At 52.5% G+C, this 18,865-nt stretch overlaps 1 protein-coding gene across 2 annotated transcripts; it reads right to left on the reverse strand.

Annotated features, from left to right (window-relative positions):
• Positions 1-602: 602 nt before the first annotated feature.
• NSUN5 (NOP2/Sun RNA methyltransferase 5) lies at positions 603-13,880 on the reverse strand. Of its 2 annotated transcripts, none has more exons than XM_042970859.1 (11): positions 13,735-13,880; positions 13,518-13,640; positions 12,867-13,044; positions 12,657-12,765; positions 2,367-2,505; positions 2,169-2,308; positions 1,634-1,812; positions 1,241-1,451; positions 1,027-1,167; positions 817-922; positions 603-726 (listed from the first exon to the last, which is right to left on the reverse strand). In XM_042970859.1, exons 1-11 carry the CDS (start codon positions 13,825-13,827, stop codon positions 712-714), a joined length of 1,434 nt encoding a protein of 477 aa, XP_042826793.1. In that variant the 5' UTR covers positions 13,828-13,880; the 3' UTR covers positions 603-711. The 2 variants fall into 2 exon arrangements, with proteins under 2 accessions (XP_042826793.1, XP_042826792.1); XM_042970858.1 differs by having other exon boundaries at positions 2,169-2,284; positions 13,735-13,878.
• Positions 13,881-18,865: the final 4,985 nt, after the last annotated feature.

Here is an 18,865-nt window from a genome sequence, read left to right on the forward strand (position 1 = left end):
GTCCCAGGCAGCTTTCCCGAGGGACTAGAGCCCCTTCGGGACACATTCTATAAACCATAATTCTTATTTTATAAATAATGTGACGTAGATGTGACTTGTTCCCCCCTCCCCCCTCGTGACTGAGGTTGAGTGTGATGCAGGGGACTGCTCCTTCCCACCCCCCAGGAAGCAGACAGTATTTACCTGTGTGTGGCGCCCAGAGGCCTGGACCTCGAGTCCCGAGTCCCTGTTAGGATCGGTGGGGGTGGGGGTGGGCACGGGTCTAGAAACCAAGCTTCTAGCGATACCTTCCGGAAGGTAGAGCCTCGTTAGTGTTAGTGTTCCGAGCTAGTTTACCTCAGGTCCACAGGCAGGACACTTGGCCCGGGAGCCCCCAAAGAGGGTGTCCCGGCGCGGCCTGAGTGTGTGTGTGTGTGGGTGTGGGTGTGGGTGTGTGTGTGTGTGTGTGTGTGTACACGTACGTGCACTGGACAGGAACGGGAGGCTGGGACTTTCCATTACAAATAAAGACTTAATTCCTGTGAGGCTAGTTGGAATTTTTAGTATGAATGTGAGATTTTTCTCCTTGCTTATGTCATTAAGAATAAAAAAAAACTGTGATCTATCGTAGACCATGTCCTGCTTTTTATTTCTGTGGGCAGAGCTGTCACGAGCAAGAACACGGCCCAGGGAGGGGCCCAGGGGACAGGCAAGTCCACACTCTCCCTCCAGCTACCGCTTTCCTTCCTAAAGCAATAAAAAGAAAAGAACCTTAAAACCCGCCGGCTGAGCTGCGGGACGGCGGGGTCCCCCCGCGCAAGGCACAGCTCTGCGGACCTGCTCGGTGCGGGGCGGCGCCCCAGGGGCCGCCGCTCTGCGCCGTCTCTTCCTCCGCGGGGCGGCCTCGGGTGGAGGTGCCGGTGCTTCGGCCCGGGAGACCGAGCTAGAAGGAAAGTACCTAAGTTAGAGGTGCCCGGGTCGTCCGGCGTCTTCCAAGCAGCACCCCCCCCCCCCGCCCCACCCCGCCCCACCCCGCCCCCCACTCACCTCGGCACCTCCACCCGTTCAAGTACGGCAACAAAGAAGCCGCCGGTGAGCGTGGTTTCAGGGGAGGCCCGGAGGCAGCATTCAGCCCCCGGAAAAGTGCCGAGGCCACGGTGGGGCCAGGAGGGGAGGACGGGGACTAGCCTGTGGAGGTGAACAGACTTCTGGGTAAAAGACAGCAGCCCCCTTCCCCAGGACCCCGGCGGGTCCCCACTACCTGAAGGTCCCCGAGTTGTGCTGCAGGGCGTCCCGCACCACGTCTTCATTCTCCTCTTGGCAGAGGGAGCACGTGGAGTAGACCAGACGCTGCAGGGAGGGGAAAGTGAGCGCGTGGCACAGTGCTCGCCGCTGGAACCCAGCCAGGGCCTGCAAGCGCGCCTTGCTAGGTGTGCCCGCCCCGGGCTCCTCCAGCCGTCTGGTCGCCATACCTAGGGACAAAGCCTGTCAGCTGCAGACGGGCCTCGTTTCGCACCGAGATCCCTGCACTGCAGGGGACAACGTCTGCCCAGGGTCACCACTGTTAGACCGAGGCCAAAGCGAACCGCTGCCCCTTCCGCCACGAGGTTGCCCCGCGTCTGGGTCCCGCGGCCAGGCTCTGTCCCCATCTCACCGGAGCCGCTACAAGAAGGATCCAGCAAGATGTACTGGACCTGACGGTAGCGCTGGTCGGAGGGCGATATCGCCAGGAAGTCCTCCTCGGCCAGCTCGCAGCACGAGACTCCGGCCCGGGCCAGCAGGGTAGCCATGGACGCCAGCCGCCCGGCGTCCAGGTCAAAGGCAAAGATCTTGCTGGAGAAGAGGGGAGAGACGGGGCGAACTGAGAATCCACGGGGAACCTCAGGGCCCACAGTTCTGACACGAGAACATGTCCCTTCACAGGGACACAGAAGAGAAGGGACAGTGGTTAGAGGGACCTGACCTGGAGACTCTGCCCCAAGGGCTGAGGGATTCCTATCTCGCACCGGCCACCCAGAGGGCAGCTGAGCTTCAGGCTCTGCCACCAACTGCTCTGGGTCCAGAAGCGAATATTTAAAGGGAGATCCTCCTTTCGGCCTTCAAGCCCCCACTGGGTCACAGTTTTCCTCATCTCGTCCTCCAAGTACAGGGTCAGACCCCAGCTCCCTCGGGCTGACCATGGCACTCACCCCTGGTTCTTGAGAAGAGCAGCCAAGTGACTGGTCTTGTTGCCTGGGGCAGCGCAGGCATCGATGACGTAGGAGCCGGGGGGCGGGGCCAGCAGCACGGCCGGCAGACAGCTGGCCTGGCAGGCAGAGCAGGCCCTGGGCTGGCGCACAGAGGCCCGGCTCCCTCTCGGTCCTCCCCTTCCCACCCACCTGCCCTACCTTGTCTTGTAGAATGAGGTGGCCGGCCTGGTACAGCGGGTGGTCGTGCAGATCCGTCTGGGCTGGAAACACCAGCAGCTCCGGCAACAAGGGATCCAGAAGAAAGCACTTCCCTTTGAGGGCCCGGAGGTCCTCGAGGCTGCCAGGGAACAGGAAGCATCGGCACGTCTGAGTTCCTCCGGGTATGCGCCAGGCTGGCCATTTCACACGTTTCCTCACTTGAACTGTTCATTCACCCGACAGATGCTCCAGACCGCCAGGAAGCGAGGGACAGGATCGATTTGATACGAATGGGCAGCAGAGGGGCGCCTGGGTGGCTCAGTCAGTTAAGTGTCCAACTCGACTTCGGCCCAGGTCAGGATCTTGAGGTTCCTGGGCTCAAGTCCCATGTCAGGCTGCCAGCGCCGAGCATGCTTAGAATTCTCTCTCTCTCTCTCTCTGCCCCTGCCCTGTGTATGTGCACACGGGCTCTCTCTCTCAAACAAACAAAAAAACCACCTAACTTGGACAGAGGTCACTCCTGGGGAGGCGGGCACCGAGCTGACTGCTCAGGGGCAGGGGTCTCCTAACGTGAGGAGCGGAGACGGAAGCATCACGTTCCAAACCCTCGCGAAGCGGGCCGACAACGATGCTCAGTTCGGAAAGCCATCCACAGGGGCAGAGCTGGAAGCCAAACCCAAACAGCCACTGCCTGGCGCACCGCCCGGCCTCCCAGCCACGTGCTGCGGGCAGGACGACAGAAGGACCGTCTACCACGGAAGGGGAAGGCGGACGCAGGGGCGGCTTCCCAGGATGAGGGGGATGGGAATGCAGGGGAGCAGCGGGGAGTGCACAGGAGCGGTGGCGGGCAACGGAAGCAGTGGGCACAGCACGAGAGAGCCAAGGACGGTTCAGGCAGGGGAGATCTTTCTGTGGCCGACCACATGACACGTCTGGAGGCGGAGAGACCAGGTCAGGGGCTGCTTCTGCCAAAGAAGACGGAAAACCACGGGCAGAGTGGGGGGAGGGGGCAGAAAGACGCCGCAGGCAAGGGCATAGGTGACGAGGGTGAGAAGAGAAGCATTTCCGGTGACTGGGTTCGTGGCCTGACCAAATGGTTGTGTGATGGTGAGGTCAGCTGCCAGGTTAAGAGGGAATGCAGAAGGGGCAAAGGTCAGGGATGCAAGGACGGGTTCAGAGTCCACAGAGCAATCCCCGTGCTGCACTACACTCACAACAGGAGGGATAAAAATCCTGATCGGCTCATCTGACAAAACTCAGCATGCACTGAGGATAAAAACACTCTCGGCAAAGCAGGTGCAGAAGGCACACGCCTCGCCACAATAAAGGCCGGATGTGAAAAGCCCACAGCTGACATCCTCGGTGGGGAAAAGCTAAAAGCCCTTCCTCTAAGATCAAGATCAGGGATGCCCACTCTCACCCCTGTTACTCAACCCAGCCTGGTGAGCATTTGGGCGAGATCAAGAAGAAAAAGGCGCCCACGATGGAAAGGAAGAAGTAACACGGTCACTATCTGCAGATGATATATATAGAAAACCCTAAAAACTCCCAACCAAAAAAACTTGTCAGAATTTTTTTTTTTTTAAGTTTATTTGAGAGAGACAGAGCATAAGCAGGGGAGGGGCAGAGAGAGGGGAAGGAGAATCCCAAGCAGGCTCCTCGAGGTCAGTGTGCAGAGCCTGACTGGGGGCTCGAACCCACAAAACCGTGAGATCATGACCGAAGCCAAAATCAAGAGCCAGATGCTTAACTGAGCCACCCAGGCGCCCCCAAACTGTTAGAACTTATAAATGAATTCAGTCAAGTTGCAGGATACAAAATTCATACGCAAAAATCTGTTGTGTTTCTACACACTGACAACCTATCTGTTGGGGGAGGTCACAGAGATGTGACCACCTGTTGGGAGCAGGACCCGGGCAGTCAGAGGCTCCTCACCCCTGCCCCGGGATGAGCATCCTGCTTGCCTTCGCCCCTCCCAGAGGCTGCCTGAGGACACAGCCTTGAGAGTAATACGGTGTTGAGACCATCTGGAAGGTATGAGACAACCCATTAAGGCCTCTGTATAAACTGAAGATTCTGGCAGGCAGGTGTATGTTCCCTCGCTTATGAAACCTGCCACCTAGGGGCGCCTGGGTGGCTCAGTCAGTTGAGCGTCTGACTTTGGGTCGGGTCATGATCTCACAGTTCGTGAGTCCGAGCCCCGGACCGGGCCCACTGCTGTCAGCCTGTCAGCACAGAGCCCGCTTTGGATCCTCTGTCTCCCCTCTCTCCACCCCTCCCCTGTTTATGCTCTCAAAAACTAAAACATTAAAAAAAACAAAACAAAACAAAAAACCTGCCACCTACCCACCCTTTGGTCTCTCCTTGCCCTCTGCATACAGGGGCCAGTTTCAGATCAAAGGCTGCAAACCAACAACGGAGGAACAAGCCTGGAGACCAAAGACACGGGCCTTGGGAAAGGCGTCCACAGAGGAAGTCCGCAGTTGGCCGGCGACCTCCGTGTGGGGAGGCGTGGCCCATACGTCGGCCTGGGGATCGCACGAGCACGGGGCCGCCCGGGGAAGTGCGGGCCGCTTAACCACATGGATCGCACGGCTGGGAAAGTGAGGACGTGGAGGGCGCTGTGGTGGTGGACAGCAAAACAGACGAAGCACCGGGGCTGGCGGACCCCTCGTACAAGGGAAAGCGAGAACAGCCACGGCAACCCCAGCCAGCAGGGCAGTCCCCGGTTCAGGAGACACTCCTGATGAGTCTGCTCCTGCCGAGCTCACCGACGTAGCTGCCAAGCTCCAGCAAAAAGCCAGGGAAAGCAGCCAGGCGCAGCTGGTGCGGCCACGGGGCAGTGGCTTTTCCCTGACCGCGCACGAGGCGGAGATGCCCTCCAGTCGGGGCTGCCTGGCGCTACTTCCTTCCTTAGACACCGGATTACTCTAGCCCGCGGGGAGGCTTGGCCCTGTGAGGGGGACCTTCCCGGGCTTGTGGGACCCTGGGAATCTAGAGAGGAGATCTAGCAAATTCTTAGGGGGGCTGGGAGCGAGATGGGCCATCTGCACCCGTCTTTGAAGGCTCTGATCAGGCCACATGATGGCAGGGAAGAAAACCGACATTCTCCAGTCCACCCCCAGCCCCGGGACGGGATGCTGGTGTCCACGCTGAGCCCACTTGTGCCACAAAACGCTTAGAATGAATGCTGGGCAACGCGCTGCTGATCTAGGGGAAGTGGAGCAGTCCCGGGGACGGGTGTGGGTCGTGGGGAAGAGCCGGGCCTGAGAGGGAGCTCAGAAAGCCAAAAAGGCTATCCCAATGGGCCACGAAGGGTCTGGAGAAAGTAACCTGGAAGCAAATGTGATCTGACCGCATCACTGCAGGGACCCCACCTGAACAGAGGTCAGCCCGTGGAAAGCCTTAAAACCCGAACAACAATTTCGGTCAAGAAAGTCCCTTGGCACTGCAAGCTGGGTGTTCTGCCCCTGCCCGCGAATATGGGGTTTCTCTCTCTCTCCAGTACGAGGGAACACACCGGGCACAGACATCCCACAGGGCTGAACTCTACAAGCCTCTTACGGTGAATTCACGCCGGTGCTGAGGGGAAACGCAGCTGGGAACCTGTAAACCTGTTACCCCCACGAAGAGTGACTGTCCGACAACACAAGCCACACAGGGAGACCGGAGGAACTACCTAAGATCTGCGCGAGTGGGCACTGTGCGCCCTGCACATAGTCCTTCCAAAGCCTAGCAGGGCAGACAGAAGAGCCAGAAGGCTCCTGGTGGGTGACAGCCAGGACCTCACAAAGCGTGAGATCACGACCTGAGCCAGTATCAAGAGTTGGACACTTAACTGACTGAGCCATCCAGGTGCCCCAATGTTGGACCTTTCAAGTGATCCCCCAAGGTCACCGGCACAACCCCACCATGTCATGGCATGGCGGCCAGAGACCTGTAAGATGGGCCCGCCGCATTAACGCGATAATGGTCACATGTGCAGACCTGCCTCTCTCACAGGACATCCTGCAGGCTTTGCTGGAGATCTGAGAGAGGCTGGGCGGTGAACCCATGGAACATTCCAGGCCCAGACACTGCCCCAAGGTTTTGGGAATCGTTTGGTCGAGTAAGACCCGCCTTGTCCCAGACGCCGTGATTGCCAGAGGGCACACTTATCCAGCCCCTAAGAACGTGGAAGATGTGTGTGAGCCTCTGCAGGGGTTTTTGGAGTCTGGAGGCCTCTTATTCCCTACCTGGCACAGTGCCGGGTCCTCTATACCGCCCGGTAAAGAAAGTGCACGTGTGCGAGCGGGGATCAGAGAGCGGGGCTGCCTATGAAAAGGCAAAAATACCAGTGGGACAGATGAAAGCCCTGGGCGTCCCCCAAGCAGGGCTGCCACTGGAGTTCAAGGTGTCTGTGACTCTAGAAGGTGTGGGGCGGGCGCTGTGGCAGAGACAACAGACGGGAAGGGTGCCCCTGGGATTTGGGTCTCGGCGCCGGAAGGAGACAGAAGCCACGCATTCCGCCCCGTCCCCCTGGGCGGGGGGCAACAGCTTCCAGCGGTGTGCCCCACGCTCCTCCAGGCAGAGCCTCTCAGGAAGAAACAGCACAGAGAGCGTTCTGACTGGTGATCTCTCAGAGCCCTGGCCCTTAACCCTCCGCACGGGCAGCGGGCTGCGCCAAGGGCACTGGCCCCGCGGCTCGGACAGAGGATGGTGAATAAGCCCCTGTGCGGTCAGGGCATATGACAAGACCCGTGGTTCCCCTGCAGGAGCCCAAGACAGGCCTCACCGGCCTCCACACCCCGGCTCCGAAGGCACTGACGCCCCCTGGCGGTCAAGAAACTGATGCCCTGGCTCAGGTACGAGCCCTAGCAACTGACCTTTGGCAGGCAGTGTGGACTAGGCGCGGAGGAAGCCGACCCACCGTCGCCCCCTGGCGGGACGGCCTGCTGCCAAGGAAGCCAGATTGCCCCGCAGACTCTGGTGACTTGACTTGGTTCACCCGGTTCACTCGGTAACACGACCTGTGTGTTCTAAGTAACGCCCGAGGCAACTGCCAAAGGTGCCTGCGGCCATCCTCCTGAGCTCCCAACCAGTAAGGAATTGGCAAACTGACTAGACGGCCCCTCCCTCCAAGCGAAGGTTCTAACTGCGACTTGGTTTGTGTGGTTATCACATCTGGCCCAACCTGAGCTTTCCTGGCCGCCGCACCAACTGGGCCGCCACCGTTGGGAGACTGAAAAAGACCCGTGGAGAGACATCCTCATCGACCAGTGACTGGGGGTCACGTTTGAAAGGCCGTGACGTGCAAGACCGGGCAGAAGAACATGATACTGAATGGAGGATCCTTCACCCACACACCCTGCAAGCAGCAGGACCGGCAGTCAGGAAAAAGAGATGTTTAATTTTTTTTTTAACGTTTTTATTTATTTCTGAGACAGAGACAGAGCATGAGCAGGGGAGGGGCAGAGAGAGAGGGAGACACAGAATCCGAAGCAGGCTCCAGGCTCCGAGCTGTCAGCACAGAGCCCGACACGGGGCTTGAACTCACGGACCGTGAGATCATGACCTGAACCGAAGTCCGACACTTAACCGACTGAGCCAGCCAGGCGCCCCGGAAAAAGGGATGTTGTAACAAGCAGATTACGTCACTAACAGAAAACCACCTTGGCTGGGTGGACTAGGCACCGTCCCTGCCGTTAGTACGTCCGGACGATCCACCGGTAGGGCCTGCTGCCCCATATGCCAGACCGGGGACCCTGCCGAGACACCCAACACCATAAAGCAAACAGCTGCCGCCCCCTTACCGTGCAGCAACGTGAGGCCACTGAGCACGCCAGGCTCCACCACGCCTGGGAAAGGAGTCACCCACTGACACGCACGCTGGGATGTCCCACACCTAGGCGGGGAGCTACCCGTCTCCCCCGGGATCCCGCTGCCCTGCGGCAAGCTGCACCTGCAGAAAAGCACCCCACCTGGAATGGCACACGCGTTCCTGGAAGAGGGGAGGAGGTGGGGGTCTCGGTCTGGCACACGCACCCCCCAGTCCCATCTCCTCATGGCAGACAGCGCCGCCTCCCCCCCCCCCGCCGCCGACACTCATGCTGTGGTCAACCTGGTCAAGAAACTAAAGCTGCCAGCCTCCCTCTCCTCAAGGCCAGATGGGCACAGTCTGTCGTCTTTGAGGATATGATCATTTGGATGGTGCCTCTGTTCCTTCCGCGGAACTGGAGGACATTCTAGCACATACAGAAGCCCTTATGAAATTCACCCAGCCCACTGTGAATGGCAGCCAGTAAAGCCGGTCCTTACAGAACACTGAAACGTCTCTAATAACAAAAGCTGCCCTCCAAAACAGGATGGCCTTGGAAATTATTACTGCCTCACAAGGAAGCACCTGCGCCATTATCCAAACAGAATGTTCTATGTTTGTATCTGATGAATCCACTAAAGCACCATCTTTACTAAAATCATCTAAGGACACAAGTAAATGCCCTGAGTGATCTGACCTCCAGCCTAGAGGATTTTAAGAAATCAATGGTTTGGATCCTGGGGTTCTTGGAGGAAGAAGTTATCACTGATTTGGGGAATTTCTGCCTTAATCTGTTTTCTTCTGCACGTGCCTATACTGTTGCTGTGGCTTCTGCCTCCAGGGCAGCCAGCCAGCTACCAAAGGAGCTGTCTCTGTGCTCGTGAGACCCTCGCTGACCGCTCAGGGCACACTGAGGACAACAGTCACGTGGGATTTTAAGAGCTTGTCACAGGGGTTAGTGTGGAGGGAGGTCACCGAAAGGACATGACTACCAGTTGACCTGTGAGCTGGACCCCGGCAATCAGAGGCTCCTCCCCTCTTTCCCTATCCTTGGGATGGGCATTGCCACTCGCCTTCTCCACCAAAGGATGCTCCAAGGACAAAGCCTTGAGACAGGGTCATAGTGTTGAGACCATATGGACGGTGAAGGGGCATACCTCATTTCATTGCATTTTGCGCTTCACAGGTAAGTGCGTTTTTTACAAACTGAAGGCGCCATTTTTCCAACGCTATCTGCTCACTTCTTGCCTCTGGGTCATGTTTTTGGAATTGTCACAATATTTTAAACTTCTTATTATAATATTTATTATGGTCATCTCTGATTAGTGATTCTGACTCGCCAAAAACTCAAGTGATGCTCAGCATTTTGTAGCAATAAAGTATTTTTAAAATAGTTTTTTTTTTTTTTTTTTTTTTTTAGATATGATGCTCTATACACTTAAGAGATCACAGTATAGTAGAAACATAACTTTCATAGGCAGTGGGAAACCAAAAAATTCATTCCACTTGCTTTATTGCAGTGTTCTGGAACTGAACCTATAATATCTCCAACATGGGGCCTGTATGTGACTGAACCCAATTAAGGCCTCTCAATAAACTTTCAAGATTCTGGCAGGTGGGGGCAAAGATGTACTTGCCTTCCAGTTACCCAAGACAAGCCTCGTATAGAAGTTCCCTTGCTTATTAAACCTGCCACCTATCAATCTGGAGCAGCCTGCCTCTTTTTTCATTCCTTCTCTGGCCCTGCCCTCTGTGTTTGGGGGCTGGTTTCAGATTATATCTGGGAAGCTCCCAAGGAGGTTGCAAACCAACATTATCTTGAAAAAGAAATTAACAATCCCATTTACACTTGTATCCAAAAAAATTCAAAGAGGTCAAAGTCCTGTACTCTTAAAACTATAAGATAGTGGGGTGCCTGGGTGTCTCAGTTGGTTAAGCATCTGACTTCGGTTCAGGTTCTCATGGTTCGTGAGTTAGAGCCCTACATCAGGCTCTGTGCTGACAGCTCAGGGTCTGGAGTCTGCTTCAGATTCTGTGTCTCCCTCTCTCTCTCTCTCTCTGCCCCTCCCTGCTCATGCTGTCTCTCTCTCTCTCAAAAATAAACACTAAAAAATAATAATAATAGTAATAGTAATAATAAAACAAAATTACCTATTCTTGAAAAAGCAAAGACGCAAACAAACAAAAAACCTCTAAGATACTGATGAAAGAAACTAAAGATGATACAAACAAATGAAAAGATAGTCCATTCTCAGGGACTGGAAGAATAATGCTAAAATGTCCATACTACCCAAAGCAATCTACAAGTTCAATGTGATCTCTATCAATTCCGATAGAATTGTTTACAGACAGAACAATCCTAAAATGTAGAACCACAAAAGACCCTGAAGAGCCAAAGCAATCTTGAGAAAGAAGAACAACGCTGGAGATACCACACTCCCTGATATCAAACTATATTACAAAGGTATAGAAATCAAGACAGTATGGCATTGGCATAAAATCAGACACACAGATCAATGGGACAAAACAGAGAGCCTAGAAATAAACCCATACTTAAATGATCAATTTATGACGGAGAAGCCAAGAATATACAGCAGGGGGAAAAAAAAAAAAACAGTCTCTTCAATAATGGCGTTGGGAAGACTGAAGCCACACGCAAAAGAACGAAACGGGACCCCTACTTTACGCCAGACACAGAAACTAACTCAAAATGGACGAAAGACCTAAACGTAAGCCCTGGAAGCAGAACACCCCTGGAAGAAAACATGGGTGGTAAGCTCCCTGACATCTGTCTTGGTTTTTTTGATTTTTTTGGATCCAACTCCTAACAAAAAGCAAAAGCAAAAATAAACAGGTGGAACTATGCCAAACTAAAAAGTTCTGTAGGGCACAGGAAACCATCAACAAAATGAAAAAGCAACCTACCGCGTGGAAGAAAGTATCTGCAAACCACATATCTGGATAAGGAGTTAATATCTAAAATATGTAAAGAACACTAACTCAACAGTTAACGAAAAAAAGGGGGAGGTGGGATTAAAACACACGTAAGGAATCTAAACAGTTGTCCAAAGAAACAGATGGCCAAAAAGTACACGAAAAGGTGCTGAACATCACTAGTCATCGGGGGAAATGGAAATGAAAGCCACAATGAAACATCACCTCACACCTGTGAGAATGGCTATTCCCAAAAAGAAAAAACGAGGGTTGGTGAGGATGTGGAGAGAGGGGAGTCCCCGTGCACCGTTGGAGGAAATGTTAACTGGTGCAGCCGCTGTGGAAAACACTATGGAGGCTCATCAAAAAATTAAAAATGGAACTACCATATGATCCAGCAATCCCATTTCTAGGTATTTATCCAAAGAAAATGGAAACACTACTTCAGAAGGAGATCTGGACCCTGTTTACTGCAGTACTGTCTATAACAGCCAAGATGTGGTCGACGTGTCAACTAAGAGATGAGCAAAAAAAAAATACGTAACTATATATACGTGTATGTGTGTACCTACACCTGTGTACACACACACATAGGAATATTATTCAGTTCCCTCTAAAAGAATAAAATCTTGCTATTTGTGACCACATGGATGGACCTTGAAAGTATTATGCTAAGTGAGACAAATCAAACAGAAAGACAAACACTGTATGTTCTATTGGGTGGACTCTCTTTTTAAAAACAAAAACCAAACCAAAACCAACCAACCAACTCATAAATACAGAGAACAGATTTGTGACTGCAGACGGGTGGGGGGGGCATGTGTGCAAAAGGGGGAAAGACAGTCAAAAGGTACAAGGTTCTACTTGAAGTCTTGGGGATCTAATATACAGCATGGTGACTAATAAAAACACACTCCTGCATATCTAAAAGATGCTAAGAGATCTTAAAAGTTCTCATCACAAGAAAAACAAACTTTCTGTAACTATGTGCGGTAACAAATGTTAACTAGATTTCTTGTAGCAATTCTTTCGCAGTGTACAGACATACAAAGTCATTAGCCGTCTATCTGAAACTAATGTTATGTCAATTATAAGGGGGCGGGGACACTGCAAAATAAACCAACAGCCGTGTGTTTAAGCATGCTGCTTTGGAAGGATTTCTTTTAAATCTTGAATTTTGAATAAACAGGATTTAGCAATTTAAAAAGAAGAAGGTGCAAAGTTCAGAGGGGAGATGAATTTAGTATGACACACACTGTGACTGTGGGGTCCGTTTACCACTCATATGACCCCGAGGGTAGGAACACTGAGAGAAGTCTAGACTGGGAGACACAAATCATCAGGCGAGAAGCAGGAGTTAAGAGTTCGAGAAATTGAGGGATGCATTAGAAGAACATAGGAGGGAACCACAAGAATCCCTGTTTAAGGGACAGAGGAAGACAGGCCTTGGAAGGAGAGGAAGCAACTGCCGGAAAAGTCCAAGAAACGGATCCCCGTCTCCCAGTGCCCCCCAGGCACCTCCCCTGGAGGAGGGCAGCCAGGCGGGGTTCTCAGCTCACCTGGAAGCCCGACCCTGGTAGGAGAAGCCTTGTCTCTTGAAGTAATCAACCGCATCATCACAACAGGTCTTCAGAGTGTTCACCCGCACAAACCGAGGCACCTGAGAGGCTGGGAAGCAATCGGCAGTGAGCGGGCAGGATCGAGGCCTCTCTTCCCAAGGCCCGCGAGCTACCCTCCTCCACACGACTCCTTCCTGGGAGAAAGCTCACCTGGGCCAGGCTTGGATTCCACCTGCAACAGGTCCTCGTTCTTACTCACACCTCGATGAACCTTGAGCCGGGCCAACTCAGCCTTCAGCCTTGCCTGGTGCCGGTCCAGCAAAGGTTTCCATCGGCCCCCACTGCCACCTTTAAAGCCCTTTCCCAGCAACAACTCATACACTAGTACCTGGGGATGAGGAAAGAAAGAGAAAAAACCTTAAACGTGAATGTCTTGGAACTCCGTAGTGTTGGAACGCAAGCGCTGAACCAATCCCCTATCCAGACGGCAACAGATGAAAGTGAGGTGTCCCGCCCAGGATCACAACGGATTTACGGCTGAGCCCTGTCCCGAAACCTGTCCCCAGGGCTGCTCAGCCCAGGGCTCTTGATCCCAACCTTCCTCCTTGTCAGCATCATCCATTTGTTTCGGCCAGTGTCCCTGCCACGGCTACTTTGCACTTTCGTCCTTATTTCATCTTCCACTCGGCCCGAAGTTAAAGCACGGTCGTCCCACCTCAAATAACCCGGCTTAAGAGTGCTCACCCTCATTTCAGAGGGGCGACTTGCCGAAGTCACACCGTGGACGGTACCGCGCGGCGACCAGGTCCGGAGGGGGCTCACGGCCCAGCCCCGCCCCGCCCCGCCCCCCGGCCCCGCTACCTTGGCCAGGTGCGGCCGCAGTTTCTTCTCGGCGCGGAGGAGGCCGGCGCTGGTGATCACGGCGTCCAGCACGGAGGAGTAGCGCTGGGTCTCGCACACCAGCGCGTATAGCTGCTTCACGTTCTGCTCGTGGCCGAGAGGACACCGGCTGAGGCAGGGGCCCCCCGCCCGGGCTCCCCTCCCGCCCCTCGTCGGCCCGAACCCCGAACCCCGCTACCTGGAAGCTGCTGGCATACACCAGCCCCTTGATGGAACCCCGCCGGCTCTCCACGCCCGCCAGCACGGACGCTGCCGTCGCGTAGAGCGCCATGCTCTGCTCCCGCGCCTTTACGGCTCTGTCGCGAAGCGTGCCCGCCTCTGCACCGCCCTGTCTGCCTGCACTTCCGGAGTCAAAGGGCACGGAGGTTCCAACCCGGAAGCCCCAGAGCTCTTCCGAGGCTCTCGGGCGTGTTTGCGGCCGAACCCTGGGAGCGCGTTTCCCTGTTTCGTAGCTCTTCGCTTTTTTTCTAACAAATCTTTGCCAATCCCATAAACAATGGAATTTTGCTGTTTTAACTTCCCTGAGGTTGACTATTTTCCTATGCTTATTGGTCCTTTGTAATCTGTTATGGTAACATGCTAATGTCTTTTGGTCACTCTTACAGCATCCCTTAGTGTCCTTTGTATCTTGACCGTATATAGCTCGTCTTAGGTGTTATTTTTTCCGGTTTGTTTTTGCCTTTAATGTGGCTTATAGTTGTTTTGGACAACTGTAAATGTTTATGACAACATTTATAAAACTATAAAAAACGTCTTCACTTTTTAAACTTTGATGGTGTCTGCCTTCGGTGTCATGCTTGGAAATCCCTTCACACCTTTATAATATAGAAATCGTGGCTTCGTTTCTTCACACTTAAATCTTTAACCCATTTATAATTCAGTTTGCACATGATGTGAGGAAGAGCTCTTTGTTTCCAAATGGCTAGCTTTTCAGGCATTGTAATCATTCATTTACGGGAAAGTTTCCCCAGCCTGAACTCTAGTAGGAGAACAGGGATTTTGCAGTATTTGCCTCTGTCCCAAGCCCCCATGTGGTTAGTGGTACATATTGAGTGAACAGATCCAGTGCGTGTGTATCTCAAGCATTCAAGTAGGCCTCCATGGACCAGAATATTCCTGCCTGTATAGTCTCTGTATTGTCAGCAGCATGTCGGCAAGCATTTTGCAAGAAGGTTGACTCTAAAATTGCTGAGTTGTTTAAAGGTTTAACCCAGTCCTGTGCCTCTAGGTTGGTTAATAAGTGATCTTTTAGTGGACTCCCCCAACCCGATCAAATCACATAATCTATTTTATTTTCTTCATAGCATCTGTTCCATATGTAGCTATGATTTATCCTCTAGCTGGCTCCATGAGGGCAAATCCTGTTTGACTTATCAATCCCTACCTCCTAAACCAGTGTTTTTCTCACAATAAGGACCTAATATATCTGTTGAATAAGTGAAAGAGTGAATGAATTGAGCACAAATTGATGTGGACACGTGGACAGCTATGCCAGAGTTGACCCGTCCTAAATCCCAACCCCACTCCTTCAGGTGAGTGGTTAAAAGTGCAACAATACTAATAAAGTCCATAGTTGACTCAGATGTCCTTAATTTTTACCTAATGTACATTTTCTGTGCCTAAATACCAGGACACCACATTACATTCAGTCATCATGTCTCCTTAAGGCAACTCTTGGCTGTGAGTTTCTCAGACTTTCCTGGTTTTTGATGACCTTGATAGTTTTGAAGAGCCCTGGTGTTTTGTAGAATGTCCCTCCACTGGGATTTATCTGAGGTTTTCTTTCTCATGATCAGACTGGGGTTCTGGGTTCTGGGGAGGAAGACTCCCAGTGCCATCCTCATCAGATCTCATCAAGGGCATATAGTATCAACATGACCTTATTCACTGATGTGAACCTTGATCATCTGGTTATGGTCGTGTTTTTCAAGTTTCTCCACTGTAAACCTCTCTATCTTGTTCCCTCTGAAAAGAAGTCACTATGCACAGCCTGCCCTTAAGCAGTAGGGGGTTATACTGTCCTTGAGGGCAGAATAACTACAGAAATTGTTTGGAATTCTTCGGCAGAACGGTCTCTTCTTCCAGATTTATTTAGTTAATCACTTATCAGCATGAACTCATGGATATTATACTTTGAGTTGTAACCCAGTACAGGTAACCCCCGTTTTGAAAGTTTACATTAATTACACTGCTTCATTTTTACAAAAGACCTACATCAGTACCTGTTTTTGTTAATTGAAAGAAATCCTAAGAGAATTTTCACTTTTATGGAAAAAGGGGAGAATATAGCATCAGGGGTTCGTTTTGCTGCGAGCCCTGGTAGAGGCAGTGAGTACCCCAAGCAGTGAGAGCGATGCCACCAAGTTCCTTCCCCAATATCTCCACACATCTCAGCATCAACCTTCCATAGCTTGGAACTGTGTCTGTGAGCACCTGTGCTTTGCCTTGATTGACTGTGTTTGCAAGATGTATCCTAAGATAGGGGCACCTGGGTGGCTCAGTCGGTTAAGTGTCCGACTCTTGATTTCAGCTCAGGTCAATCAAGACATCTGGACCGCATCAGGCTCTGCGCTGGGTGTGGAGCCTGCTTGAGATTCTCTCCCCCCTCTGCCTCCACCCCTCCCCCCACGCACTCTGTCTCTCTGTCTCTCTCAAAAAAAAAAAAAAAAATATCCTAAGGTAAGAAAAGGTTAAGAGCAGTTAATTTTTTAGGTCTGGAAACACTAAAAAAATGTTTCCATATAAATTAATGGTAATTGCTTCTTCACTTTATTGCATTTCAGTTAACGAGAGATTTCATAGAAACACTCTACTTTAAGTTATTTATTTTGACAGAGTGCAAGAGAGTAGGGGAGAGGCAGAGAGAGAAACCCAAGCAGGCTCCGCCTGTCAGCACAGTGAGCCGGAACTCACAAACCATGAGATCATGGCCTGAGCTGAAGTCAGCCACCGAACTGACTGAGCCACCCAGGTGCCCCCACTCTACTTTTTGATAGCAGGGAAACCTGTACTACTTGATTTTGTTGCTCAAATTCTTCCCATCTTGGCCACTGGGAGAGCTTTCAGTTGGCTCCCATGTCCCTGCGACAGTCCTCTATTATTGCAGAGGTTTTTCCCACGGTTGTTTGGTTTTGAACATTCCTAGCACTAGGAGACTCATGGCTTAGCTTGTGTATTTCCTCCCCCAGTCCTCGAAGCAGCCATTTCTCCAAGGAGCCCTGGTTCCATTTCACTGGAGAAGGGTATTAGGAGCCAAGATCTGGAGGCCAGGTGACCTGTGCCTTTTAATGTTTAATATGTGACCACTAGAAACCTTAAATCTACACATGTGGCTCTTCTATTTCTGTAGGCCAACACTGTTTTAAGTCTCCTCTATCCTAAAAAAGCCTTCCCTTAATCCCACCTTCTCTCAAATTCGTGACCCAGTTCTCTTCTTCCCTTCCCCATCAAGCTGCTTAAAACAAGAAACAGCAGTCATTGCCTTTACTTCTTCCTCACGTGCTGTTTAATTCCCTGCAGTCTGGCTTCCACCCTAGTCCACTGAGATGGCTTCCTCCAAGGCCACCAAGAATCTCCTGATATTCCTCAGGCCTTTCCTGCTGAGGCTGGGCTTTCACAGCACTGTTGGCACACCTTCTTTGCTGGAAAGCTTTGGCTTCTGTGACCTTTGCTGCTGGTACACACACCCCCACCCCCAGTTCTCTGACCATTTCTACGTTTCCTTGGCAACCTTGTCTTAGCAGCTCCTTTAAGTTCTGGTGTTCCATCCTCTGACCTCCTTTCTACCAGTCTAGTATTTCCTCCTGGGGCAGACTCCCTCCCTTCCACACCGTCATTGCTACAGGACAAAGTTAATACGCACTAAAGTAGCATCAACGGCCCTCCCTGGTCTGGCCTCCACCCCCTCTCCAGGTGCAGCTCCAGCCGCAGCACCCCTCGGTGGACTAGACCCCCAAAAGCTCTTCCCCTCTGCCTGTATTCCACTTTTTTTCAGCTAAAATGCCAACTCCGCATAAAGAATTCACTGCTCTTTCCTCTGCCTTCTCCATATTGGGTGGATCTTTCGGGTGCAAGCAGAAACACGAACTCTGGCCAGCCAAACAAAAGAAGGGATTTACTAAGTGAGCGCAGAGGTGTCTATTGGCACCTGGGGCTGGGGGGGTGGGGGGAGATGAAAGGTGAACGCACATTGGTAGTTGAGATGAGCTTAGAGAAGGGAGTATTTATAAAAGAATGGTCAGAGTTAAGGGAAATCATAAGAGATGGTGCAGGACTCAGGGCTAGTGACAGAACTGCTCGCCACCCGGCCTGAAGGAACAAAGGAGAGCAACAGAGGAAGGGACCCCCTGTTAGTGATCTCTGGATGAGGAAAGCTGTCAACCCACAGCCAGGCAGGCAGGAAACCAAAAAAATAAGTACCTGAACTCCTTCTCCTGCCCTTGGATCTCCGACCAGTCCCTCCCATCTGCTGACTCCAACAGGAAGCTAGAGGGTTTTGCGTTCCACCGGGGCCAGCCTCCCAGGACACAGAACAGGGGGGAGAGGTAGAGGGGAGTGGATGCAGAGGGTGACAATCTTCAGCCCAATCATGGAACTGAAGGAAGAGCTTCATAACCAAAAACCAGGTCTGCAAGGTGTCAAACAAGCAGGAGCCAGGGCCAAGGCCTCACAGATTCAGCCGGTAAAGATACAACAAGCACCTTTTGGCTCAGACAGCCTATTACTTACATGGGCAGAAGGAAGATCGGCCGAAGGTGCCTCACGGCCCTTGTCGCACACAACGGAAGGATGGCTGCAGTGAGGGCCGGGGGATCTCCTGTTGCTGAGAAGCCAGTTCTAGATGCAGCCAGGCTGTTTTACCGTCTACAGCTCTGTTCGGAAGGAGGTGGGGCCGGAAGTCGCAGACCTATCAGAGCCTGGGAGGTGATGGTTCCTGACTCTCCTATGGGATAAGGTCAGTGGAGATGGCCTTGGGTCGGTGCCTCACAAGCCTCCCATCCTCTCTGGTTCCTGGAGGATCTCCCAGACAGCCTGCAGGTCAAGCCTTCGCCTGTGTGGCCAAGGTGAGTAAGTGCCAGGGGACCAGGACACAGCTGTTCCCCACAGAGGTCTCTCAGGCAGCTCCACAGACCTCAGTGGCACAAGGCTGGGGAGCTTCTCTCTAAAGCACCAGGTCTCAGATGACTCGGCCCCCGCCACTCTCTCTTCCAATTTTCAAATTCTTGGCAGAGAATTCAGCTGTCCCAGCCTCGGTCTGGAATGGACACCATCAGCTGTGGCCAGGGGCAGACTCACCACGGACAGAGGGA

Source organism: Panthera tigris, chromosome E3, assembly GCF_018350195.1.
Source record: "Panthera tigris isolate Pti1 chromosome E3, P.tigris_Pti1_mat1.1, whole genome shotgun sequence".
Taxonomy (NCBI): domain Eukaryota; kingdom Metazoa; phylum Chordata; class Mammalia; order Carnivora; family Felidae; genus Panthera; species Panthera tigris.

Coding starts and splice junctions, on each gene's coding strand:
- NSUN5 (XM_042970859.1), bottom strand. CDS start 13,827: ATGGCGCTCTACGCGACGGCAGCGTCCGTGCTGGCGGGCGTGGAGAGC. Junction 13,641..13,734: donor TGTATGCCAGCAGCTTCCAG/GTAGCGGGGTTC, acceptor GGCCACGAGCAG/AACGTGAAGCAGCTATACGC. Junction 1,168..1,240: donor CACAACTCGGGGACCTTCAG/GTAGTGGGGACC, acceptor TCACCTCCACAG/GCTAGTCCCCGTCCTCCCCT.